Here is a 27,451-nt window from a genome sequence, read left to right on the forward strand (position 1 = left end):
CTAACCAGCACATCGGTGGGAGGAAACTGGAGCACCTGAAGGAAACCCACACGCACACAGGAAGAACATACAAACTCCCTACTCAGACCCATCCCAGCCGGGACCATATCCCGGTGTCATAGTGACAGACCTGCCTGCATCAGTACTGTACTCCAGTGTTATACAGTGACAGACCCATCCCCACCAGCACCATACCCCTGTGTTATACAGTGACAGACCCATCCTCATCAGTACTGTATCCTGGAGTTATACAGAGACAGACCCATCCCCACTGGGTACCGTACCCCAGTGTTATACAGTGACAGACCCATCCCCACCAGCACCATACCCCTGTGTTATACAGTGACAGACCCATCCTCATCAGTACTGTATCCTGGAGTTATACAGAGACAGACCCATCCCCACTGGGTACCGTACCCCAGTGTTATACAGTGACAGACCCATCCCAACCGGTACCATATCCCGGTGTCATAGTGACAGACCTGTCTGCACCAGTACTGTACCCCAGTGTTATACAGTGATAGACCTATCCCCACCAGTACCATACCCCAGTGTTATACAGTGACAGACCCGTCCTCACTGGTACAGTACCATGGTGTTATACACTGATGGACCTGTCCTAACCAGTACCGTACCCCAGTGTTATACAGTGACAGACCCCTTCCTCATCAGTACTGTATCCTGGTGTTATACAGTGACAGACCCGTTCCTCACTGGTACGGTACCATGGTATTATACACTGACGGACCTGTCCTCACTGGTACCATACCCCAGTGTTATACAGTGACAGACCCGTTCCTCACTGGTACAGTACCCCAGTGTTATACAGTGACAGACCTGTTCCTCACTGGTACAGTACCCCGGTGTTATACAGTGACAGACCCATCCCCACTGGGTACCATATCCCAGTGTTATACAGTGACAGATCCCTTCCTCATTGGTACCATACCACAGTGTTGTACAGTGACAGACCCGTACCTCACTGGTACAGTACTATGGTGTTATACACTGATGGACCTGTCCTCACTGGTATGGTACCCCCTGAGTCATACAGCGACAGATCTGGTTCCACTAGTAATGAAGCATATTATTATAAAGAAATAGCTGTTCCCACTGGTGCTATATCCATTTTAAATCTAAATTTGACAGCACTCACGTAAAGTCAACATGAAACAAAATCATGATTGACCAATTTGAGCTCTCTGCTACTTCTACAGAGAGCTGAGTGACCCGCACTCAGGATAAAGAGGAACACGTGGGTTTCTAGATGGCACTTAGTAAGACGCCACATTGTGGAATTTGTGGAAAATAAAACTTGCGTAACACACTGGTATTGAACAAAATTGACATGCTAACACTAAACAGTCTGGGTATAAATTAGCCATCTTGTAAAGGCAGGATAGAACCAGTGTTGTGCCACAGGGACTGGTGTTGAGGCCTTAATGTCTCTAGGATTTATGCAAATGACTGATAATACGGTCGCTAAATTTGGCGTAAGGCCTCAGAGACTGCAAAGTGACAGAGACAGGTTAACAGATCAAAAGCCCAGCAAATTAAAAAAAAAACAAGAATATTCCTTTTAGCAGAAGTACACACACTCAGTGGCCACTTTATTAGGTAGACCTGCTCGTTAATGCAAATACCTCATCAGGCAATCCTGTGGCAGCAACTCAATGCATAAAGGTCTGCAGACATGGTCAAGAGCAGGGTTCCACGAGAGGTCGCTGGGGGTTCCGCAAGAGACAGTCATTAAAAAAATAAACAACCTGTTCTGAACTTCACACAATGCATGATGCTAGCAGTTGAAGTGGTAGGCAGTGACCGAGCAGAGCTGTTAGCAATCTTGTTACGGGTCTCTCAGCCTGTGTTCTGTGCAGTACACAGAAGGATCTTGCTTACTTGGTAAAGTCCATTCTCAGTTTTTGACATGAAATAGGGAAGGTCATTAAGAATTGGTGAGCATTGTATTGCATGGAGGAGAGGACAATACACTGATGAGTGTGAAGGGAATTTTCCAAGCATTGAATGGACTTTACCATTTTTTAATATTTTATTAACCCTTGTGTTTTACAGACATGTCTGACAGTCCAATGTGGGGAATTTCACTGCATTCGTACATCAACGGACACAAAAAAGCCTTCCCAATGAAAGCGACTTATCAATGGGTTTCACGTGGACTGGTGATCCAAGTTGTCCTATTACATTGCGCCTAGTCTGTGGCAAGCAACTTGCAAATGCAGTAAAGGTTCCAGCAAAATTGAAAAGACACTTAACTACAAATCACAGCCATATGACACGCAAAGGTGATTATTTTAAACGGCTATTGGAATCTCAAAACAAGCAGTAAAGCTTTTCACAAACGAGATAATCGGCAGATGTTGGAAATCCGAGGAGGTAGAAGGTAGAAATGGGAAGTGCGGGGTGTGGGAACTATAAGGTTGGTTGGGAGATCCCCTGAGCGGATAAAGTCGGTGACGGTGTGGGAGACAACGGCCTGGTGCTCCTTAGTGGGGTCACGATCGAGGGGTAAATAAGAGGAGGTATCCGCGAGTTGTCACTGTGCCTAGGCAAGGTAGAGGTCAGTACGCCAGACTACAACAGCACCCCCCTTATCGGCGGGTTTGATAGTAAGGTTAGGATTCGTGCGGAGGGAGTGGAGAGCACAGCGTTCAGAAGGTGTGAGGTTGGAATGGGAACAAGGTGTGGTGAAGTCGAGACGGTTGATGTCCCGTCAGCAATTAGCAATAAAGAGAACCAGAGCAGACAGAAGACCAGAGCAGGGTGTCCATGAAGAGAAGGAGGGTTGAAGACGGGAGAAGGGGTCATCACTGGGGGTGGAAGAGTCCTTGCCGAAGAAATAGGCTCGGAGACGGAGCCGACAGAAGAAGAATTCCGTGTCATGGCGAGCATGGAACACGCTGAGGTGTGGGTGAAAGGGGACAAAGGTGAGGCCCTTGCTGAGGACAGAGCGCTCTACCTTAGAGAGTTGAAGGTCAGAGGGGATGGTAAAGACCCGGCACGGATGAGAGCTGGGATCAGAGGGGGGAGGGAGAGGGAGGCTGGCGGTGTCAGTGGAGAGGGCAGGGTAGGGATGAGAGGAAGAAGGAGCCTCCGAGGGTCCAGGAGTAGCCAATGGAATGTGAGGGAGATGGGGTTGCAGAGTGGTGGTGGGGGAAGGGGAGACAGGAGACTCAATTTCACGAACATCTGCTCTCACTCCATCTTCCCGCCACTCCACTAGGAATAGGGTTCCCCTTGACCTCACCTACCACCACACCAGCCTCTGGGTCCAACATACAATTCTCCGTAACTTCCGCCACCTCCAATGGGATCCCACCACTAAGCACATCTCCCCCCGCCTTGCTTTCCGCAGGGATCGCTCCCTACGTGATTCCCTTGTCAATTCGTTTGCGCGCCCCCGCCCCCCATCTCCCTCCTGGCACTTATCCTTGTAAGCGGAACAAGTGCTACACATGCCTTTACATTTCCTCCCTTACCACCATTCAGGGCCCCAGACAGTCCTTCCAGGTGAGGCGACACTTCACCTGAGAGTTGGCTGGGGAGATGTACTGCATCCGGTGCTCCCGATATGGCCTTCTATAGATTGATGAGACCCGACGCAGACTGGGAGATCATTTCACTGAACACCTACGCTCTGTCCACCAGAGAAAGCAGGATCTCCCAGTGGCCACACATTTCAAATTCCACGTCCCATTCCCATTCTGACATGTCTATCCATGGCATCCTCTACTGTAAAGATGAAGCCACACTCAGGTTGGAGGAACAACACCCTATATTCTGTCTGGGTAGCCTCCAATCTGATGGCATGAACATTGACTTCACTAACTTCCGCTAATGCCCCACCTCCCCCTCGTACCCCATCCGTTATTTATTTATTTTTATACACACATTCTTTTTCTCACTCTTTTCCTCCCTCTGTCCCTCTCACTATACCCCTTGCCCATCCTCAGGGTTTCCCCCCCTCCCCGTTTTCTTTCTCCCTAGGCCTCCTGTCCCATGATCCTCTCATATCCCTTTTGCCATTCAACTGTCCAGCTCTTGGCTCCATCCCTCCCCCTCCTGTCTTCTCCTATCATTTCAGATCTCCCCCTCCCCCTCTCAAATCTCTTACTAGCTCTTCTTTCAGTTAGTCCCGACGAAGGGTCTCGGCCCGAAACGTCAACTGTACCTCTTCCTAGAGATGCTGCCTGGCCTGCTGCGTTCACCAGCAACTTTTATGTGTGTTGCTTGAAATTCCAGCATCTGCAGATTTCCCCGTGTTTGCGCTACCAACACCTGGATTATTTGGGATTGCCAATGGTTGAGTAACTAGAGATGCTGATTCCCATTCTCTCTTCAATATCGGAACCCTCCTCCTGCCATTTCCCACTCTCAAGTATTGGACCCACCCTATTTACTCTTCCTGTAATATCAGAGCCCTCTCCATCTCCCCACAATAACAATAATGTCCAAACTCCTTGCAATATCATCCTCCCTCAAATCATGACTTCCCAATTTCCTATTCTCCATATTGAGGGAGAATAGAAGATTCTTAAATAACCCCCATTTCCACTCTTGCTTTAATATCAGGGACTCCCACCTTTCCCTCACTCTAATATTAATGGGTGAGCACTATTTTCACTCGCCCTTTAATATTGGACTCCCCCAGTTTCCCATTCTCTCTTTAATATCAAAGGGAGAATTCCCCACTCCCCCTGAAATATCAGAGCTGCCCTCTTTTCTTCCCCCACTCTCTAATATTGGAGTCCCCCCCAAATTCCTACTCTCCTTCAAATATCAGGGGCTCCCCGACACTTCCCACTCTAATATTGGGGTAGGAAAGCCCCCCCCCCCCGCAATTTCCTGCTCTCCATTTGATTTCGAGGGCTCCCTTCTACTTCCTGCTCTCTTTTTATACTGGGGTTTCCCCCACCCAATTTTCCTCTCTTCCTGTAATATCAGTTCCCTCCTTTCCTTCCCCATGCGCGGCATTGTCACTGGGGCACTGTCAATAGTTCCCTCACTCCAGCACCTCTCACAGGTCAACCGCCTCCTTCACTAGTGGCTCCATTTCACCTCAAGTTTATTTAATTGCAATGGATTCACTGGGAAATTTATTACATAACATGCTGCTAGGTGAACATCTGCGAAAAAGTGAACCAGCGATCAGAGTGATATCCAATAGTCTGGAAAATTATACCATCTCCCAAAGGTGCAGGATTATGTACATTCTGTGAGCTGAGGGGCGGCACAGTTTCAGAGCCGTTAGTGCAATGCTTCCTGAAACACTGACTGAGGTCAATTCCTGCTGCTGTCTATAAAGAGTTTGTATGTTCACCGCGTGACAACGGGGGTTTCCTCTGCGTGCTCCAGTCCCCACCCCCATATTCCAAAGATGTACAGGACAGGTTAGGGTTAGTAAGCTGTGGGTATGCTATGTTGACAATGGAAGTGTGGTGACTTTTGTCTCTGACAAAATCCTTAAACTGTGCTGGTCGTTGAAGCAAAGCAACTCATTTCACTGCATGTTTTGATGGACATGCGACATACAAAACCTAATCTTTTCTTTTGAACTTTAGCCAAGTCTGCTCACCTTCAGAGAGGCCAAAGGGTGGTCTGGGCCCAATAGGCTCCAATGGAAAGCAGCCAGATCTTCATCTGGGAGGATGTGGTTACCTGAATAAACAAGGGAGAAAGAATCTGGTTGGGAAGGTTGAACAACTAAACACCGAAAACCCACAGCATCCATTTTCTAGAGATAAGAGGTGCCAGCAAAACAAACTACTTTGCATCAGCGGTACAGTTCAAGGCAAAAAAAAAAACTTCTATTGGTTGCAATAAAAATAAGATGTAGTGCAAGAAAGAACTAGTGAGGTAGTGTTCATGGATGTTCAGAAATCAAATGGCACAGAGGGAAGAAGCTGTTCCTGAAATGTTGAGTGTGGATCTTCAGGCTCCTGCACCCCTCTCTGATGGTAGTAATGAGAAAAGGGCAGGTCCTGGATGGTGAGGGCCCTTTAATGATGGATGCGGCTTTGTCGAGGCATTGCCTTTCAAAGATGTGCTCGATGGTGGGGAGGTTAGTGCTGTGATGGAGGATGGAGAACCAGGGAGAGGAGGAACTGGGATACAGGTTTTATTTTCCGGGGACGTTCTCTAAGGCACCTACCCAGCAGGGCAGCAAAGATGCTGAAGTGGGCGGGGTTGACATTCAGCTGCTTGGCCACCTCCTGCATCAGGTACTGGTTGGTGGTGAGGCTCTTGCCATTCCAGCTCAGCTTGAGAGCATGCGCGCTGAGGTAGCACTGGACGTTGCACAGGGCGTACTCGGAGTCGTAGGCAATGAGGCCGTGGAAGCCATTCTCACGGTAGAAGGAGATCACCTCCTGGTGGTGGTCCTCGATGCTCTGAACTACCTACAACGGGACAAGGGGGCACAACGTTAGCAACTGCTCAAACCTGAGGACTGGAGGGGCAGGTGTGTGCCCCACAATGGCTGATCTTCTCAATTGCTCTTCTCTGGTACTGCCCAATATTTACCTACTAACTCTTTAAACATTCCCAACATTCGAGGCTCAACCCAGAGATTGAGCACCTCTATGTTCAATGTCTACCCCCACCAAACTTTGTTATGGCACGATAACGGGACCTCTGGCCCAATGAGCTCACATCACACAATGACACCCATGTGACCAATTAACCCACTAACCCGTATGCATTTGCAATGTGGAAGGAAGCTGGAGCACCTGAGGAAACCCACGCAGTCACAGAGAGAACATACAAACTCCTTATTGTGTTGGGAAATGAACCCAAATCAGTGGCACTAGCTGCTAACCCAGATCTCTTTAAAACTCCTTGTTTTAGTGTGTTATTTTTTCAAACTTGGTATGAGTCATCTGTGACCCCTCTTTTGTTGAAACACCACAACACTGACCCTTAGCACAATCCCTCAGGAGTTTCACCCTCATGTGTTACCCCAGTAGAGTGACCGACATAAACAGAGATGCCACCCACCTTGGATACTCTCTATTCTCCTCCACCCCTCCCATCGGTCAGTGAATACAAAAGCCGGAAAGGACATATCACGAGGCTCAAGCACAATCATCAGACCTACAGTACAATAAGGATCATCTCTCAATCTAGCTCGCTGTGGCCCTTGCACTTTGTCTGGCTACACTGCACTCTTTCACTGGAACATCACATTGTGCAAACTGTTATTGTTTTACCCTTGTCCTACCTCAATATACTTAGGTCCAGAATGATCTATTTATTAATTGAGATACACACATGGAACAAACCCTACAAGCTACGCTGCCCAGCAACCCCTGATATTACTCTAGCCTAATCACAGGGCAATTTACAATGACCGATTAAACCACCAACCCGTACATCTTTGGACAGTGGGAAGAAACCCATGTGGCCGTGGGGAGAACGTACAAACTCCTTACAGGAAGCGGCTGGCATTGTAAAGTGTTGTGCTAACTACTATGCAGCCCCAAATGCAGAATGATCTATCTGGATGGCATGCAAAACAAAAAGCTTTTCACTGCCACTGACAAACAACCAGTGTGCAAAAATAAATACTGAGAACATAAGTTGTTAAGTCCTTGAAAGTGAGTCTATAGGTTGTGGAATCAGTTGAGGTGAACGAAGTTATCCATGTTGGTTCAGGAGCCTGATGGTTGTAGAGTAATAACTGTTCCTGAACCTGGTGGCGGGGGACCGAAGGTTTCTGTACTTCCTGCCTGATGACAGTAGTGAGAAGTGAGCATGGCCTGGGTGGTGGTGGTGGTGATGGGGGGGTAGTGTGTCCTTGAAGATGGATGCTGCTTTCCTACAACAGCGCTCCATGTAGGTGCCTTCAATAGCGGGGAGATGTGAAAGACTGGGCTGCATCCATCACTTTCTGCAGACTTTTTCTTCAGAAATCCATCAAGGACTGGTCCAGAGACATCAAATGCCAATCGTGCAAGTAGGGTAACGTAATTGGGAGAAATATACATAATTCACAACCAACATTGAGTTGGGTTTCACTTTAAGAGACTGGTTGTTATTAACGTGATAGTATTACGTAAGGATTTTAAGCATGGTTGTGGAGTTAAATAAAATATGTTACAGGTTTCATTAAACACCTCACTTTGTTTTATGTGCGCAACCCTCTCATCCTAGAATTCAGCACAGTAGTTCCAGGCAACCAAATCAAAGCTGCTATTCCTTGCCAAGGTCTAGCAACTTCTGCTTCTCCATCTTCAGAGATACCCGATGAGCATTTCCAGTGTGCCAACATTTGATTTATTTTCCTATCTTGCTTTGCAGCAAGTGCTTTAAAGCAGTCCAAATCAAAGGCAGCAGACAGGCATCACCTCAGCCCTGCAGTGATGAAGTGTATTCACTCAGCACAAAACTTCCAGTACTCATTAGGATACAGAGAGAACACTCGGTGATGCAAGCTATACTTTCAAGCAAAAGCACACCCCAATCCCACAGCACAAACAGTGCCAACCTGGTGGAATTGTTAAAAATAACACACAGCTCCCCAGATGGCTCAACTCCTTCAGGCAGTAACAGACTGACAAAAACAAATTGTCCTGACTCAGTACTCGCTGTGTACTGTCCCAGAGCCATGCAGCACTCACTCCAAACCGGATCCAAGCCAGGGAATGCCTTCAACACCCAGGGTTAGCTGAGGAGCAATGACATGGTAATCGGTGAGGACGGGTCCATCACTGTACAACACCGGGGTACAGTACTGGTGGGAATGGGTCTGTTGCTGTATAAACACTTGGGTTGTACTGGTGCATACAGTAACTAGTTACACAAGCTTGTTAGCCTACCCATGTGTTTGAACATAACATCACCCCTCCCACCACTGCCGACTCCAAGCCTGCTCTGCTATTCAATAAGACAGTGGCCTCAACTCTAGCTCACTGCCTAATTCTCATAACTCTAGATCCTCCTGTTTAAAATCTGGGGTCACTCAAAAATTTTGCACAAGTTAACAACTCTCCAGGGCAAGGAGGTACAGGAACCCTTGTTTCTTCCAGAGAAACTTGTTCCTCAAGTTCTTTTGTTGATGATCATTTCTCCAGCACCATGTGCCTTCATTTTTACAGGGGAAAACATCCCTGTAACACCTATCTGATCACACCTGATCCACAGCTCAGTTTCAGCTGACTACAGTGGCAAGCCCAAGGGACATAGACTGCTCGCAGTGTATGTAATCAATGCCTCAATCATTTCCAAAGAGTCAGTGGAATGATCTATGGTGAGAAAGGGATTGTTACAAGTTAAAATCATGGATACAGCTTGTGACACACATGCATCAATCAATTGTGATGGAGTGGGAACCAGCAGGTTTTGAACAAGTCTGAACACTCCCCCCACACCAAATCCCTCAATATTCTGATTCATGAAGAATAAGACTACTGAGAGAGGGTTACAGGCTGGAATCTACCCCAGGTGGTGATTTGGCGGGGGGGGGGGCGGGTTCAGGGGTTTATTTCTGGAATAACAGATCCTAGAGAAACATCTACTGGTTGCAGTCTAATCAAGAATTTGTGTGTGGAGGTGTATAGAGAATAACATACTCAGGAAATGAGATAAAGATTAAAATATAATGAAGCAGTCATTCAGTGCAAGTACTCTGATATGAAGTTTTTCTATCAAGAGAAATTTTGCATTGCTTCTTGGAAAATACAACCCAATCTGTAAACTTCACACCTCACAGAGCAACAGGTATACCACATAACCCTCACAAACAAGTCCTACCACTGACAGTGCACGGCGCCTTACAAAGGCAGGTGTGCTTGCTTGGTAAGGAGCTGGTGACTGATGCAAAGAACAGGAATACACGGTTTGAATCCACACACTGATTGAATCCGGTCAGAATGGGGAAAATTTAGTGAGTGACAGAATGGAGAATGGAGGCTCCATTCTCAATGAGACCTGGGCTCTTGCAACTGTCCTCAGCCCACGTGCAAGGGGAGCAGAGACCACTTGCAGCCTCACAAACCCGTTGATCAGAATAGGCCAGTGCAACAACGTCCACCTAACTGACCCCACCTCTAGAAATTGTAGGGCAAGCCAAGTCACATGTGTGGATGCGGAACCAACTCTAACACAGACAGGATCTTGCCTTCTGAGAAAGTGACTTTGGCGGCAACAGATTTGGAATACTGTGCTCTGCCTTGGACACCCTGCTAAAGGAAAGATGCCATTGTGCTACAAAGAACACAGTGGGCATTTACAAGAATGTTGCCAGGACTTGAGGGACTGGGTTTATAGGAAGTGATTGGGCAGGTTCAGATTTTATTCCTTTGAGCATAGAAGACTGAAGGGTAACCTTATCGTCTTGTACCGTGTCGTATGACGTGGGTAATCATGGTCTTCCATCTGTCTGTAATACCTTTCCACACTGCAGTACTTATTCTTTTCTCTTTCTGTGACCATGACTGTTCTTGGCAAATTTTCCTACAGAAGTGCTTTGCCATTGCCTTCTTCCGGGCAGTGTCTCTACAAGACGGGTGACCCCAGCCATTATCAATACTCTTTAGAGATCGTCTGCTTGATGTCAGTGGTATGCACCAGCTGCTCATAGGACCACGTGACCATGATTGCCTTACACTTCCTTTGGTATCTCCACTCTGCCACCCAAGACCTTACTTAGAGTTGGTTAAAAATATGATGGTCATAAACAGGGTGAGTTGGCTGTCTTTCTGTTGGCTGAATTAAAGGTGGCAACAAATTGGCATATAGCAGGGAGATTGAAAATCTGCTTGAATGCGCCACAACCTCTTGCTTGATGCCAGTAAGACCAAGGAGCTGAGTATATTGAGCATAGGAGGAGGAAACCGGAGGTCCATGAGCCAGTCCTCAGAGGATTGGAGGTGGGAGAGGGGTATCATGGTCGGAAAAGGGGGAACGGAGAGGGGAGGGAGTGGGGAGCACCAGAGAGACATTCTGTAATGATCAATAAACCAATTGTTTAATCAAATGACCTTGCCTGCAGTCTTAGGACCGGGTAGGACTGCACCACCCATGCCTCCCCCCCTCCAGCTTCCTCTGGCGCTCCATGCTCGCCATTCCTTTGCTCCTTGGTTTAGAGGGATATGGGCAACTGGATCTTTAAATGGGCATTTTGTTCAGCATAGATTAGTTGGGCTGAAGGGACTGTTTCTATTCTGTGCTTGACTCTCAATCATCTGCAAAAGCTTGAATGTGGTTACTGAAGTGTCACAATTCAGGTCCCAGTCAAACCCCGTCTTAGCCTCAATCCAGTCATTAGCTAAAGAACCATATTTTTAGAGGGGTGGGGCCAAAGTCATCAACCATGACAAGGCAGCTTCTGATTGGCTGTGGCTCATGGAGAAAGTAAGTAAAACAGGACATATGGAAAGTTGACAGCACTGTGCAGGCTGAAAATATGCTCATCAGAAACACAAGAGGTTCTGCAGGTACTGGAAATCCAGGGTAATACACAAGACATGCTGGAGGAACTCAGGTCAGGTAGAATCTATGGAAAAACATAAGCAGTCGACATTTCAGGCCCAGGCCTTTTACCTGCTGAGTTCCTTCAGCTTTTTGTATGTGTTAAGTGCCCAAGGAAAACATTTATTGGATCCTGGTTTTTAAAAGGGAATGTTTGGAAAGCAAGGGAAGTAAAATGGTTTGGGTACAAGTGGCACAGTAGAGCTGCTGGCTTGCAGCTCCAAGTGACCTGGGTTCAATCCTGCCCTCTGGCACTACCCGTGTGCAGACCTTTACCCCTCGCTGTACAGCAACTCTAGTTTCCCCTACTTCCCTGTGGAGAGACCACAGGACAACGGAGCAGAATCAGGCCACTCGGCCCATCAACTCTGCTGCACCACTACATCAAAGGCTGATCCATTTCGCTCTCAACCACATTCTCCTGCCTTCTTTCCATAACCTTTCACACCCTGACTCATCAACAAGCCAGCGACCTCTGACTTAAATACGCTCACATCTGATTGTTTTTTGCAGTACAGTGCGGTACATAATTACAACAGTAGCGTGCCAGTCACACACACACACCCCCAAGGCTTTCGCACAGTACTGTAGTGTGCTGAATAGCCTGTCCAGCGCTAAACTGTTCACTGTTCTATACAGATCGGTAGGTAAATTGTGGGGCAGGATCGGAGAGGAGTTGACGGAATGTGGGGGCAGAGAGGAACTTGTTTCCCTGCTGTATGAGCATGCAACTGAAGATGTGAAAGCCCTGGATGAGGCCAGGAAGCAATTCACAGAACGAAAGCAGGTTTAAGGGATTTCAGGTAAATGGAGATGCTTGAGTTATTTTTCACCGAACAGCAGAAGGCAAAAGGGAATATTGAGGACAAGAGAGAAAATTAAAGGTGAAGGCACTTAAACCTTAAAGAATTGTATTGAGAGCAGTAAGAGTGACTGTTCTTCCAGTTCAGGAGCTTCCCCATCAGATTACCTTAATTTCTCACACATCAAAATGCATTGTTTGCTAACAACCGAGCACTGACAGTTCAAGGATGTGCTCGGGGCAGCCCACAAGTGTCGTCACACTTCTGGCGCCAACACAGCACGCCCTCAACTCACTAACCCTAACCCTTCTAGGACACTGGAACACCCAGAGGAAGCACACACTGTCACAGGGTTGAACATACACACTCCTCACAGTGGCAGGAATGGAACCCCAGCCGGTGATTGCTGGCGCTGTCCTACTGAGGAAAAAAACGTGACAGACAAAAGAACCAGAAGTAGTATGAGGATTCTTTATTTTTAAAGAAAGCAGCCAGTGGCTGGGATCTGCTCTGCAATGCTCAGTGATCAGCAGATTCCATGAGGGAGCTGAGTAAGTATCTCAAAGCGAAACCTTTAGACTCTGTGGGAAGATGGGAAAAGGGGTTAGCTGGACTGCTCTTGCAGGCAGTACAGAACAGCACAGTACAGGCCCTTTGGGCCACAATGTTGTACTGACCTTTTAATCTACTCCAAGGCAAACTAACCCTTCCCTCCAACATAACCTTCCATTTTTCTATCATCCATGTGCCTATCTAAGAGTTTCTTAAATGCCCCGAGCGTATCTGCCTCTACCACCACACCTGGCAGGGCGTTCCACACACTCACTACTCAGTGTAAAGAAATTCACCCCTACATACTTTCCTCCAGTCACCTTAAAATTATGGCTCCTGGTAATAGCCATTTCCTCCCCAGGTAAAAGTCCTTGGTTGTCCACTCAATTTGTGCCTCTTATCATCTTGTACACCTCGATCGTCACCTCTTGTCCTCCTGCAATCAAAATAACAAAGCCCTTGCTCGCTCAACCTACAAGACATGCTCTCCAACCGGGACTTGCCAGGGCAAATGGTCTTTTCACTCCTCTGAGACTACTCTGAGAATCAAAGGTTCTCTGAGTATTCTCTGAGAACACTGGTTGTTAGTCAAGTACCTCAACCTCAGATATCATGCATCAGTTTCCCAGTTGCCAACATTTCCTACTCAAACCACAACCATCCCTCCATTTCAGGGTCAAAAATAGCAATGGTTGCCAATTATCTAAATGTAGCTCCTCAGATAATGAAGACACCCAGTTCTGCATGCTATCCAGATAGTACACAGGCTTTACTGAGCACCCTTGTTGTGTATATTCAACAGCTGACTCTTACTCTGTGCCAATGCTACCCATCTTTAACAAGTAACATTGGCACAAAGCGAGTGTCAGCTGTTGAATGTACACAAGAGTGATCAATAATCTCTCCTGGATATTTAGAAAGACACTACTGTCACTGACTACCTTCAAACAGAAATTCAACCAGACCAGGTTGAGTACTACCTGAACACACAAAGGGCTCAGGAGCATTTGATGGCTCTGGGTTCTGGGATTGGGAAGGGACCTCATTGAAACCTACTGAATATTGAAAGGCCTGGATAGAGTGGATGTGGAGAGGCTGTTTCCTATAATGGAGGAGTCTAAGACCAGAGGGCACAGCTTCAGAATAGAATAGAAGGACATCCCTTTAGAAGAGAGGAGGAGGAATTTCTTTAGTCGGGGGTGGTGAATCTTTGGAATTCATTGCCACAGACAGCTGTGGAGGCCAACTCATTGAGTATATTTAGCGGAGGTTGATAGTTTCTTGATTAGTAAGCATGTCAAAGGTTATGAGAAGGCAGGAGAATGCCATTGAGAGGAATAATAAATTAGACATAATGGAATGAGAGTAGATTTGATGGGCCAAGTGGCATAATTTTACTCCTCTTTCTTATAGTCTCATGGAAACGTGGTAGAACACTCATCTTAATAAAGCTTTGATAGTGTTATAAGGTGCAGGTTTGGTGTCCCCTCGTCGATGAACAGACTGGGAAGCTTGCCATCATCCATGTAAAGGACTGTTGTCTCAGCTGGCACTATGGCTGCTTTTACCAGGAACATCAGCAGAAATGAGGACAAGAGGGTTGAGGGAAGCAGCCAGCACAAGTACTTGCAGAAGGACCAAGGATTCAGATTTTCTTTTTTAATCACATGTACATCAAAATATACAGTCAAATGTGTTGTTTGTGTTTTAAGGATTCGCTGGGGTACAGCCTGCAAGTGTTGTCACACATTCTGGTATCAACATGGCACGCCGACAATATTCAGAACACAACAAGCAATCGCAAAAAAGCCCCTTTCCTTCTTCGGCCAGTCAGAACACCAAGGAGCTGGTTATTGACTTCAGGAGGAAACCAGAGGTGCATGAGCCAGCCCTCATTGGAGGATCACAGCTGCAGAGGGTCAGCAACAGTCATTTCCTCAGTCTGATCCAGTCCTGGGCAAGTGCAATTAGGAAGAAAGCACAGCAGCACTTCTACTTCCTTAGTGCATTGCAGATATCCAGCATTACATCTAAAACTTTGACAAATTTCTATGGATGGTAGTGGAAAATATATTGACTGGCTGCATCACAGCCTGGAATGGAAACAATGCCCTTGAATGGAAAATCCTGCAAAATGTAGCCCAGTCCATTAAGAGTGAAGTCCTCCCACCACTAAGCACATCTATATGGAGTGTTGTCACAGGAAAGCAGCAACTATAATTGGGACCCCACCACTCAGGACACGCTCTCATCTCACTGCTGCCATCAGGAGCCTCAGGAATCACACCGCCAAGTTCAGGGACAGTTATTACCTCTCAGCCATCAAAGGGGATAACTTTACTCAACTTCACTTGATCCATCACTGAATTGCTCCCACAAGCCATGGACTTGCTTTCAAGGACTCTTCATCTTTTTTTCTTGATATTTATTGCTTATTATTTATTACTTTCGTATTTAAAGTTTGTTGTCTTTTACACACTGGTTGAATGCCCAAGTGTGGTCTTTCATTGATTCTATTATGATTATTATTCTATTACACATTTACTGAGTGTGCTCACAAGAAAATAAATCCCAGGTATGTACATGGTGATACATATGTACTTTGGTAATTTTACTTTGAACTTTAACTCCCCCATCCCCAAAACTACCCCTACAAATCACAGCCATCAAGTCTGAACCAAATCTCTACAGTCAACTTCAAGCCACTAAAGAGACTGTGAGAAGGGTGAACAGGGAGCGAGAGAATGCTTCACACTCTGTGCACCTTTCTTTTCGATGCACAAGCTGTACTGATCCATCATCAGCTACCAGAGGTGTGGTGGAATCTGCTCCAGCAGAGATCGGTGTGACAACAGAAGAGCTTGCTGCATAAAAGTGAAGAGGGCCTGAGAGTCACGGAAAAGCCAGGATGAACCTGCTTGCACCGACCACAAAAGTATAGCTAACAGACTGACCAAACCCACTGCGGCCAATGTGGCATCACTGGGTCAAGCTAACTCACTGTGACAGATTGCCAATGCAGTGCGCCCACAGTCACAAAGCCCGAGTGACACAATGCAACCAACCAGTGGCTCACCCACATTCTATTCACAACAGATTAAGCAAAAATTCCTTTCCTCAGTTAATTATTAAAGCACAGTCTCTATTCAGCATTGAAAGCCCCTGCCTTGGCACAACATAAATGCCAGTAAGGGATAAACTTTGCCCCAAGACTCCAGTGACATCCCCTCCCCTCCTGTAACACCCACTTCCCCCATTAACACACACAAACAGTCAACATTTTGGGCCGAGACCCTTCATCAGGACACTTTTCCAAATGGCCAGTTTTGACACGTGATCTGCGAGATTGAGTAGATATGGACTTTATTCCCTGGAACGTGCTGAGATGTACAAGACCCTGAAGGGCACAGGCAAGGTGAAAATACTACCCCAAGGAGATGATAAAAACAAGAGGTTATAGGTTTATTGTCAGGGAGGAGGAGGGTGAGAGAGGGGCAGCTGTACACAAAGGGTGCTACAAGTTTGGAATGAGCTACCAGAAATAGTGGTTGAGATGGGCACAAGATGGAGACAGGAAAGTCATTTCAACTGCTAACTGAGACTAGGACTAGGGAACATGGCTTCAAGATTTGGGAAATAAATTTGGGGCGCCATGGTAACATAGTGGCTTGCGTGACTCTTACAGCTCGGGGCGTCAGAATTCAGTCCTGGCGTTCTCATGACAGGAGTGAAGTTAGGACCAATTAGAGATAAAGGTGGGAAGATGTGCCTGGAGGCTGTGGAAGTGAGCGAGGTCCTCAATGAGTACTTCTCTTCGGTATTCACCAATGCGAGGGAACTTGATGACGGTGAGGACAATATGAGTGAGGTTGATGTTCTGGAGCATGTTGATATTAAGGGAGAGGAGGTGTTGGAGTTGTTAAAATACATTAGGACAGATAAGTCCCCGGGGCCTGACGGAATATTCACCAGGCTGCTCCACAAGGCGAGGGAAGAGATTGCTGAGCCTCTGGCTAGGATCTTTATGTCCTCGTTACCCACGGGAATGGTACTGAAGGATTGGAGGGAGGCGAATGTTGTCCCCTTGTTCAAAAAAGGTAGTAGGGATAGTCCGGGTAATTATAGACCAATGAGCCTTATGTCCGTGGTGGGAAAGCTGTTGGAAAAGATTCTTAGAGGTAGGATCTATGGGCATTTAGAGAATCATGGTCTGATCAGGGACAGTCAGCACGGCTTTGTGAAGGGCAGATCATGTCTAACAAGCCTGATAAGAGTTCTTTGAGGTGACCAGGCATATAGATGAGGGTAGTGCAGTGGATGTGATCCACATGGATTTTAGTTAGGCATTTGACAAGGTTCCACATGGTAGGCTTATTCAGAAAGTCAGAAGGCATGGGATCCAGGGAAGTTTGGCCAGGTGGATTCAGAATTGGTTTGCCTACAGAAGGTAGAGGGTCGTGGTGGAGGGAGTACATTCAGATTGGAGGATTGTGACTAGAGGTGTCCCACAAGGTTCTGTTTTGGGACCTCTACTTTTCGTGATTTTTATTAACGACCTGGATGAGAGGGTAGAAGGGTGGGTTGGCAAGTTTGCAGACGACACAAAGGTTGGTGGTGTTGTAGATAGTGTAGAGGATTGTCAAAGATTGCAGAGAGACATTGATAGGATGCAGAAGTGGGCTGAGAAGTGGCAGATGGAGTTCAACCCGGAGAAGTGTGAGGTGGTACACTTTGGAAGGACAAGCTCCAAGGCAGAGTACAAAGTAAATGGCAGGATACTTGGTAATGTGGAGGAGCAGAGGGATCTGGGGGTACATGTCCACAGATCCATGAAAGTTGCCTAACAGGTGGATAGGGTAGTTAAGAAAGCTTATGGGGTGTTAGCTTTCATAAGTCGAGGGATAGAGTTTAAGAGTCGCGAGGTAATGATGCAGCTCTATAAAACTCTGGTTAGGCCACACTTCGAGTACTGTGTCCAGTTCTGGTCACCTCACTATAGGAAGGATGTGGAAGCATTGGAAAGGATACAGAGATTTACCAGGATGCTGCCTGGTAGTATGAGAGTATGGATTATGATCAGAGATTAAGGGAGCTAGGGCTTTACTCTTTGGAGAGGAGGAGGATGAGAGGAGACATGATAGAGGCGTACAAGATAATAAGAGGAATAGATAGAGCGGGTAGTCAGCACCTCTTCCCCAGGGCACCACTGCTCAATACAAAAGGACATGGCTTTAAGGTAAGGGGTGGGAAGTTCATGGGGGATATTAGAGGAAGGTTTTTTACTCAGAGAGTAGTTGGTGCGTGGAATGCACTGCCTGAGTCAGTGGTGGAGGCAGATACACTAGTGAAGTTTAAGAGACTACTAGACAGGTATAAGGAGGAATTTAAGGTGGGGGGTTATATGGGAGGCAGTGTTTGAGGGTCGGCACAACGTTGTGGGCCAAAGGGCCTGTAATGTGCTGTACTATTCTCTGTTCTACGTTCTCTGTAAGGTGTCTCTGTACCTCCCCCTTGTCGAACGTAGGCTTTTGTCCCAGTGTTCTAGTTGCCTTTCACAGTTCAATGTAAATTGTCCTGTGATTTGGTTAGGGTTAAATCGGGGTTTTTGGGGTTGCTGGGCAGTGAGACTAGAAAGTCCTACTCTGTGTTGTATCTTTAACTAAATACATTTAGGGTGGAGACAAGGAGAAATTGTTTATCCCAGCGTGTAACATAACTGTGGAATTCTCTGTCCAGGGATGTAGTAGAGGCACCTCTTTTGTGCTAGTTACATAAGTTGAGAGGAGATTTGATAGAGGCATACAAAATTATGAGAGGTATAGATAGGGTAAATGCTTTTTTTCTACTGAGATTGGATGGGACAACAACCAGAGGTCATGGATAAAGGGTGAAAGGTGAAAAGTTTAAGGGGAACAAGGGAAAACTTCTTCACTCAGAGGACTGCGACAGTGCGGAATGAGCTGCCAGCACAAGTAGTGTATGTGAGCTTGACTTCGTTTGAGCGAAGTCTGGTTACATACATGGATGAGAGGGGTGTGGAGGGTTCAGGTCAATGGGAGTAGGCAGTTTAAATAGTTTTGGCATGGACTAAAAGAGCCAAAGGGTCTATTTCTGTGCTGTACTTCTGTATGACTACTAGGGAATGAAGGATTGTGGGGAAAAGGCAGGTAGGCAGAGCTGAGTCACAGTCAGATCAGTCACGATCTCACTAAATGACAGAGCTGGATCGATGGACCAGACTGCCGACTCCAGCTAGCTAAGTGTGTGGAGTGGAGAGGTTGAGAGGGCTATGGACCAAGGTTGGCCAGATGGAACCTCTCTGCTGGGCAACACCATTGGCATGGATGAGTTGCGTTCACTTCCATGCTGAGAGACTCTACTCAGACGTCAGCACATCTGACAACCGCTCACATCAAAAATCAACACAATAGATCCACTTTGGAAAAGGTGCCAAAGGTCTCAGCCATTAGACCAAAGGGAGAGAGAAACAACTAACTACAAATCAGTACAGATCGTCCCCAGGTTTCAAACACTCAGCTTATGGATACTCCTGCATATGAGCGAGCTCCCACAATATTGAGTTTGAAACTCCAGCATGTGTGCCACAGTAGCGTGCTGGTTAGCACAACACTGTTACAGCTCAGGACTCCAGCGCCGCCATCAGGAGTCTGTACGTCCTCCCCATGGGTTTCCTCCGGGTGCTCCGGTTTCCTCCCACTGTCCAAACTGGGTTAGTAGGTTAATCGGTGCCGGTAAATTGTCCTGCAATTAGACTAATGTTACATCAGTAGGTTGCTGGGCGATGTGGCTCGTCGACCCGGAAGGGCTTGGTCCACACTGAATCTCTAAATACATAAATTAATGCATTTGGTCTTACAACTGTCAGAACCAGTTTCCCCTTCCCTCTCAACTTACAGAAATTCTATCTACCTACTTTTAATGCTGATCCTTACAATACTGTGGAGCTACAGATACCAGAGAGATTTTTGCTGTGTATCTTCCAACTTTGGGGACAGATCTGACTTATGGATCTCATTACACGGGGACAGCCCGTACGTACACTGAAGCATTCACACACGCAGGAACTCAACTGGGATGAAGCTACTGGGCCAGTGTATTTAAAACAAATCATATTTCAACACTTAAGTTGGGGAGACAAAGATCAATTGAATATACTGTTAGATTTACAAGCATACAGTTGCACAAACAATTCTGGTATTCACCACACAGACAAGGTCACATTCATATCAATGGTGCCAAAGAGCAGTGATTGCAATTATGAATTGAACTTTAGCACACATCAGCTAACTCAAGCAAAGTAATTTTAAGAAATGTGGCAAGGGCCTGCATTTGTATAGTACCTTTAATAGAGTAAAACGTGAAGGAGATGCACAGCAACAAACTTTTTTTTAAACTCCATGGGACCTGAGATTTTAAGGCAGGTGACTAAAAGTTCAGCCAAAGATTAAAAAGGAAATAGGTGAAGGGAAATTGTGAGGAAATTCCTGAGCTGCTGAAGGCATGGACTCCAATGGGGTAGGAATTCAGGAAAGGGCAAAAGGCCAAGATTGGAGGAGCACAGATACAGGGCAGGGGGAGCTGGAGGGCATACAAATAGGATGATTCAAAAACAATAAGAATTTTGTCTTTAAAAAAATAGCATGCTGCTTATACAAACATGATTGATACCATAAACATGCAACTTCTATTACAAGCAGGGTAAAAACAGTAAGGGTACTTTTGTAGGAGACGGAGTATATCAACCAAGTTACAAATGAACTTCTGGAGGAAACGAGAAGGTCAGTTGGCATCTGCGAAGGCAAAGTTGGAGACTCTGACCCTGTTTCCCTTTGCCTCTACAGACGCTGCCTGACCCACTAGGTTTCTCCAGCAGTTTGTAATTTACCCCAGATGACACCAGAATAAATCAGACTCAGCTGCAAATGGGCAGGGAAACTACCTGCAGAGTTAGACCCCTCATGTTCTCGCATGTGCCTGCCTCCTTCACTTCAAGGAACCAGAAATATTTTTGATAATTCCTGCTTTTCACATGGGGGAGGGAAGGGAGAGAGGAAATTATAATTTCATGTATCGAGTTAATGATAATTCAACATGGATCCTGATAGGATCTCAACATTCATGATTTCCACAGTGGTTTAAACACCTTGACTCACCCTCACTTACAGGCTGTTTTCTCAGCGCTGGATGTGACCACGTGACCTTTCCCACTGCAGCATTATAATTTACATGACTTTACTGTTGGGATCAATGCCTCTTAAAGGCAGCACAGTGGTGCAGCGAGTAGAACTCCTGCCTGACAGTACCTGCGGCCTGACCTACGGAGCTGTCTGTGTGGAGTTTGAATGTTCTCCATGCGACCTTTTGGGTTCACAAACCCTCACTTATTTTTTATTTAGCGATACAGCATGGAGTTGGTCCTTTGGGCCCTTCAGGCCATGTAGCCCAAACAACCTCCAACAAACCCAGTTAACCCCAACTTGATCCTTGTCCCTCAGGAAGACAACTGTTGCTTCCCTACAAAATGCAGATCATCTGGGAATGTTGGGGTTAAAGAATCAGACTCTGAAGCGAGCTGGATTACATTCCAAACCAAAATTGCCCGCCTGCTTCAAGCTAAGAAAAGCCTCCATTTACATCATGGTGTGGAGTTTCACCAGAGTTTTAAAGTCTTATGTGGCAAATGAGACCATTTCACCATAAACTTGGGAATCAGAGACCTCAAGTGCAATCCATATAGTATACCATCATCATTACTATTTGTCGTGTCGTATGATGTAGGCAATCGTGCTCTAATCACCAGGATTATCCTTGGCAAATTTTTCTCCAGAAGTGCTACACCTTACCCAAGGGTGGCCTGCAGACTAGCAGAGTGAAAGAGGCTGGGACTTTGTTTTTCCCCCTCCCAGAGGGGAGGAGGCCTTATAGAGGTATCCAAAATCAGGAGAGGCAGTGTCTCCTGATTTTTGGAGACAATGTGGATGGTTACAGTTTGTCCCAGGGTAAGGGAGTCTAAAAGTAGAAAGCAAGAGGAGAAAGAGAAGGGTTTTGAGGGGCAACTTTATCCCCAACACACAAAGGATTAGGGTTAGGGTGAGTATATGCAACGAGCTGCCAGAGGAAGCTGAAAAGGCTGTTACAATTACAATGGCTGAAAGACAGGCAACTTATTTTGCTATTGTCACATACTGAGGTACAGTGTAAAAAAAAATCTGCATGCCATCCATACATTGTAACAATGATCTGAGGTAATAACAAGGGAAACACCAATAGAATGCAGGATATGGTGTTACATGAATAGAAATGGTTTAGAGCAGGAATCTGAACCTGTTTTATACCAAAGACGACCCCTTTGTCAGTCCAGTGAAGCCTACTGACCCCTTCTCAGAATAATGTATGTAAACAAAATTACAAAATAAATCAGTTATATTGAAACATTTATCAAAATAGTTAAAAAGCTAATATGATATATATGCTGCTTTACTAACGCATTAAATAAAAAGACTAAATATTTAAAATACAGGCAAGTAGAAATTAATGTTTATTTTTCGAAGTGTGAAGGATGAGCGTTAAACTGTGGAGTGGTCTTTGACAAAGCAACACGTCATGTTGGACGTCCAATCCATTGCTATATTTTGTTTTCATGGTTACAAGTGTTGAAAATCCTGATTCACAAGGAAATGTTAAATTTCAGTTCGAGGTCAGTGAAAATAAAGATGTAAATATCTTCCAGGTTCAGCGACTCCTGGCTAAGAATCCCTGCTTTAGAGGGATCTCAGCAACTAGCCTGGAAGCAGCTTGGTCAGTGCCAATGAGATGGAGCTGAGGACCCGAGGCGTGTAAACCTGTTACAGTCCACGCACACACGCCATGCAGTAACCACTTCTATTCGATGCTTCCACTAGCTGTTTACAGAATACTTGCACAGGTAATAGATTTTACTCAGAATAAACACACAATCCGAACATTTTACGACCATCAAGATCCACTGCACAATAATTTATGTACAATGCATTGATATTACGATTTACATATTTGTAAATTATTAACACTGATCACACTACTCATCACAACCACAGCTAGTCTCACTTAAGGTTACAGGTTACCTGACACTTTTTTTTAAAAAAACCTGCTTCACCAGATTTTCAGGCCACTACTTTTACTTTGATGAGATTCCACAAAGTTAAAATATCTCCCACAGTTCTTAAAATAGATTTTTATGACTGCCAAAAAAACAGATATCATGGGTCTCCAGGGGATGGGATGGGTGGGAGTGTTAAAGCATATTACTTTCACAGCCATGCTTCAATATTCTTAACAATTTTTTAAAAAAACAAAAGATTGCATGGTTGATACTTGCCTAAATTGCCTTGTGCCAGCCACTATGTTTGCACGAGCAGGATAATCCAGTTACATTCAACACGACAGCAGTATAACCCTTGTTTACACACATGCCCCAATTCCTTTGACACTGCCGGTGTTTGAATGGAACAGGCCTCTCACTGGGCAATACATGTTTGCTTTGCCAGCTGCTCCCACGCGGTTAACAAATTAAAAAAATTCCGAAGTCTCTTAAAAACAGATTGCAGTCCTTTCTCCCGAGTGCAGTACTAGAGTGGGAAGGCACACATTTGCACGCAGCATGGAAAGCCCAGGAGTGGAACAGCCTATCAAAAGTAGTGGACACAACCCAGTCATTAATAGGCAAAGCTCTCCCCACCATATAACAATTACAGCACGGAAACAGGCCATCTCAGCACTTCTAGTACGTGCCGAACTCTTACCCTATCCTAGTCCCACCGACCTGCACTCAGCCCATAACCCTCTATTCCTTCCCTGTCCATATACCTATCCAATTTAACTTTAAACAACATCGAACCTGCCTCAACCTCTTCTGCTGGAAGCTCATTCCACACAGCTACCACTCTGAGTAAAGAAGTTCCCCTCATGTTATCCCTAAACTTTTGTCCTCTAATTCTCAACCCATGCCCTCTTGTTTGAATCTTCCCCACTCTCAGTGGAAAAAGTCTAACCACGTCAACTCTATCAACCCCCCTCATAATTTTAAACACCTCTGTCAAGTCTCCCCTCAACCATTGAGCTCGCCTATAAGGAGCGCTGCCATAAGAAAGCAGCATCCATCATCAACGGCCTCCATCACCCAGGCCAATCTCTCTTCTCGTTACCACCATCGTGCAGGAGATGCAGCAGTCTTAAGGCTGATGTATACTTGTGCGTATGGGCTACGCTGTAGGCCTGGTTTATACTTTTGCGTAGCCCTACGCCGTAGCGAGCGTGCGTAGTTGTGTCTGCGTTGCTCTGCAATTCAGTGCCAAAACACTAGTTGGCAATGGGGTTTCTATGCCACTGTGTTGCGTTTCTTCATGAGAGACATGGACGAGGAAATGCATTTCAAATATTTTCGGATGTCGGCAGGTAGATTTGACGATTTGGTTCATCATCTCCAACCATTTATTTCACATCAGTGTACAGACAGGACGGAGAAAAGCAACCGGAAATGTGATGCTACCAAGCGCACCAATCACAGTTATTGCAGTCTGCGTCACCGCGACGCATGGGTTACATTTTTGGGGAGGTGCACGTCACCCTATGGCGTAGGGTACGATGTACCTACGGCATACATTTGACGCAGAAGTATAAATTGGGCTTTAGTAACCACCCCACCAGGCTCAGGAACAGTTATTACCCTTCAACCAACAGGCTCCTGAACCAGAGTGGATAGCTTCACTCACCCCAGTTCTGAACTATTCCACAACCTACACACCCACTTTCAAGGACTCTACAACAAGTTTTCAGTATCACTTATTTAAATTATCTTGCACAATTTGTCCTCATTTTGAGATTGGATGCTTTTCAAGTCTTTATAGTTTTCCATAAATTCTATCGTATTTCTTTATTTTCCTGTAAATGCCCGCAAGAAAATGAACCTCAAAGTAGCAAATGGTGACTTTGATAATAAATTTACTTCGATCTTGCACATCAGTTTGACACCAATCCAACACTGGAGCATACACCACAGCTCCCACTACCCTATTTCAGTGATGGACTCTACCTGCACCTTTACAGAAATTACAAATTCGTGTACGTGACCACACAAATGTTGAGGTCCTTGATCAGGAAGGCACATGCTCGCAAGACGAGACATCACTGACTCCTGACCTGGTACACTCACACACACAGACACCAATTTGCAGAACTGCACGTTTTGTGCAGGAATCCAGTTGGCACCATTTTCACTGGTTTGGCACATCTGAGAGGCAAGGTGGTTCAAGTAAGAGTCTGTGTGTGCGCGCGCGCGCGCTTGCATCAAACCCCTTTCAGTGCTCCGCCACCATCCCCTCTACACCTCCTTGATTCCTGCCATCCCTGAACACTCTCCCATTACACCATCCCCGTCAGTGACAGCGCACCATCTCCAATACCCCCAAGCCTAAAAACATCCCTTTGCGCCTCTAGCCCCTCAGGAACATCCCTGCCAGTGTATGTCCACCAGCCCTGCCCCCTCCTTGGCAATATTCCTTTCCAACCCCAACCATCTCATCAATGCAACATCCACCATCTCCCCGTCAATTCACCCCCTTGCACTCTTCAAATCCCACCCCACCAGCCTCCTCCCTGTCAATGCCACCTTGCATACCCAAATATATCCAGCTCCCAGCCTACACATTGTCATCGGGGAGGTGGTGCAAACTCCTCTCCCCGTCAATGCAGCCTCACGCCAGCCTCCTCCCTACTGAAGCAACCCCATGCATGCCCTCCAGATCCCAGCAATACGCACTGACTCTCACAGTACACACAACCTCATCCAACCCACCCTTCCCATCAAGGTTCCCCTGCCAATGCACAGCCACCAGATCCCCCTTAACGCCCTCCCCTTTGCAATCTTATCAATGTGCACCCACTTTTTGCCAGTCTGTGCCTCCTTGCCCGCTCAACACCCCGGCCAATGTCCATCCACACCCCTGCCAACACCAGGTTGCATCTCCGTCAATGCAGCCCACCAATCATTGTACGCCCGCATTTTGTCCGCCCTCTTCATCGCTACCCCTTCGCACACAGCTTCCCTGCCAATGCATGGGCTCCATTAATACCAGCCTTGCATTCAATGTACCCCCACCAGCTCCTTCCCTTTCAATGCACACACTCATTTCAATGGCCCCCCTTGCATACCCACCTTTCCTGACCAGATTCACCATTTCCCAGCCAACAACCCCCTTTGCAACCATTAATGCGCCCCACCAGCCCCTCCCCATTTAATGCACACCCACCACCCCTTCATACCCCATATAGCCTGTCAACGCCCCCTGCACACCCACGTTCCCCTGCCAATAGGCAACACCTCCCAGTCAACACCCCAGCCCTTCGCATCTCGATCAATGCAACCCCTGCCAGCGCCTCCCACCACCAATGCGTGTCCACATTCAGCCCGTCAACGCCCCCTTTGCACACCCATCATCCGCGGCCCCCTCTTCCACTCCCACCACTGGACGGCCGCCCCCCACCTCACCTTGACTCGGAAGCGGAGCAGAGCCAGGCGGACGCAGTGCGCCAGGCCGGGCGGCGGCAAGAACCAGACCTTGGGCGGCGGCGTGCCCTTGTGCCGGACGTGGTTGACGATCAGCTGCGCGCTCTGGCGCTCCTGGTTCTGCCGCTTGACCCAGTCGGGCAGCCGGGCCTTGGCCAGCGAGCCGTTGAAGGCCACGACCAGCTCGACGCCGCCGCCGGCGCACGCCCTGGACAGCGAGGCCAGGAAGCCGAGCATCTGGTTCCACTGGCCGCCGCTCACCCAGTCGGTGAAGTAGCCGCCGTACAGGCGGTGCAGGCCCGTCTCGGCGTCGAGCAGCAGCCGCAGCGGCGGCGGGCTGGGCGGCGGAGGTGGCGGCGGCGGAGGAGGAGGCGGCGGCGCCGCGTAAGGCCCATGCCTTGGGCCCGAGGCCCGGTGGCGGGCGGCCCGGGCCAACTTCTGCAGCTCGACCGGCACCACGGCTCCGGCGCAGTGTTTCTCGATGAATTCCTGAAATCCTTGCACGCCCATAATTATATATTTATCTTGTGTGTTTTTAAAAAATATCCTCAGAACTTCATGTGACGGTTAAAACCGTTATTTTTTTTCCTCCCTGAGGGATTTGAATTTAAAACGGCCTCGAGGGGGGAGGGTGGGGAGAAAAGAAACCACCATCGACCCTCCCTCCTCTCAGGCGTGTGCCGCCGCCATCTCTCCCCTTCTTCTTCCCCCGCGACACCCGGGTGGTTAATAACCGGGAGGAGGGGATAACATTTTTTTTCAGCCGTCGGCACGCCTCCGCCGGCCGCCATACCGCTCTCTCCTCCCCCTTCTTTTCCCGCCCTCTCCCGCCGCGGGCGCGAGGCCGCCTGGGAGTTGGAGTCCGACATGTCCAGCCGTTGCGTGGCGGTAATAGGTGGCCGGACTACAGCTCCCGTCGGCCGCCAAATCCCCGGCAGACGAATTGTGGGGAGTAACTGAGCGCCGCGACGCTGAGACTACGACTCCCACAACACCCCTCCCGACGCCGACCCTCGGCGCGTGCGCAGAACGCCAGCTTTCCACT

General features: G+C 47.1%; 1 protein-coding gene across 2 annotated transcripts in view; it reads right to left on the reverse strand.

Moving 5' to 3' along the window:
* Positions 1 to 27,165, reverse strand: part of fam120c (family with sequence similarity 120 member C) — a 68,209-nt gene extending 41,044 nt beyond the window's left edge. Inside the window, exons 1-3 of one of the 2 annotated variants that reach the window (XM_063035285.1) lie at positions 26,389 to 27,165; positions 6,170 to 6,416; positions 5,594 to 5,676 (exon numbers count right to left, since the gene is read on the reverse strand). In XM_063035285.1, the coding sequence (XP_062891355.1) occupies positions 5,594 to 5,676; positions 6,170 to 6,416; positions 26,389 to 26,916 (858 nt within the window). In that variant the 5' untranslated portion in view covers positions 26,917 to 27,165. The remainder of the gene's footprint in view (positions 1 to 5,593; positions 5,677 to 6,169; positions 6,417 to 26,388) is intronic. The other variant, XM_063035284.1, reaches the window with a different exon arrangement.
* Between the last annotated feature and the right edge of the window lie 286 nt (positions 27,166 to 27,451).

Source organism: Mobula hypostoma, chromosome 28 (assembly GCF_963921235.1).
Source record: "Mobula hypostoma chromosome 28, sMobHyp1.1, whole genome shotgun sequence".
Taxonomy (NCBI): Eukaryota; Metazoa; Chordata; class Chondrichthyes; order Myliobatiformes; family Myliobatidae; genus Mobula; species Mobula hypostoma.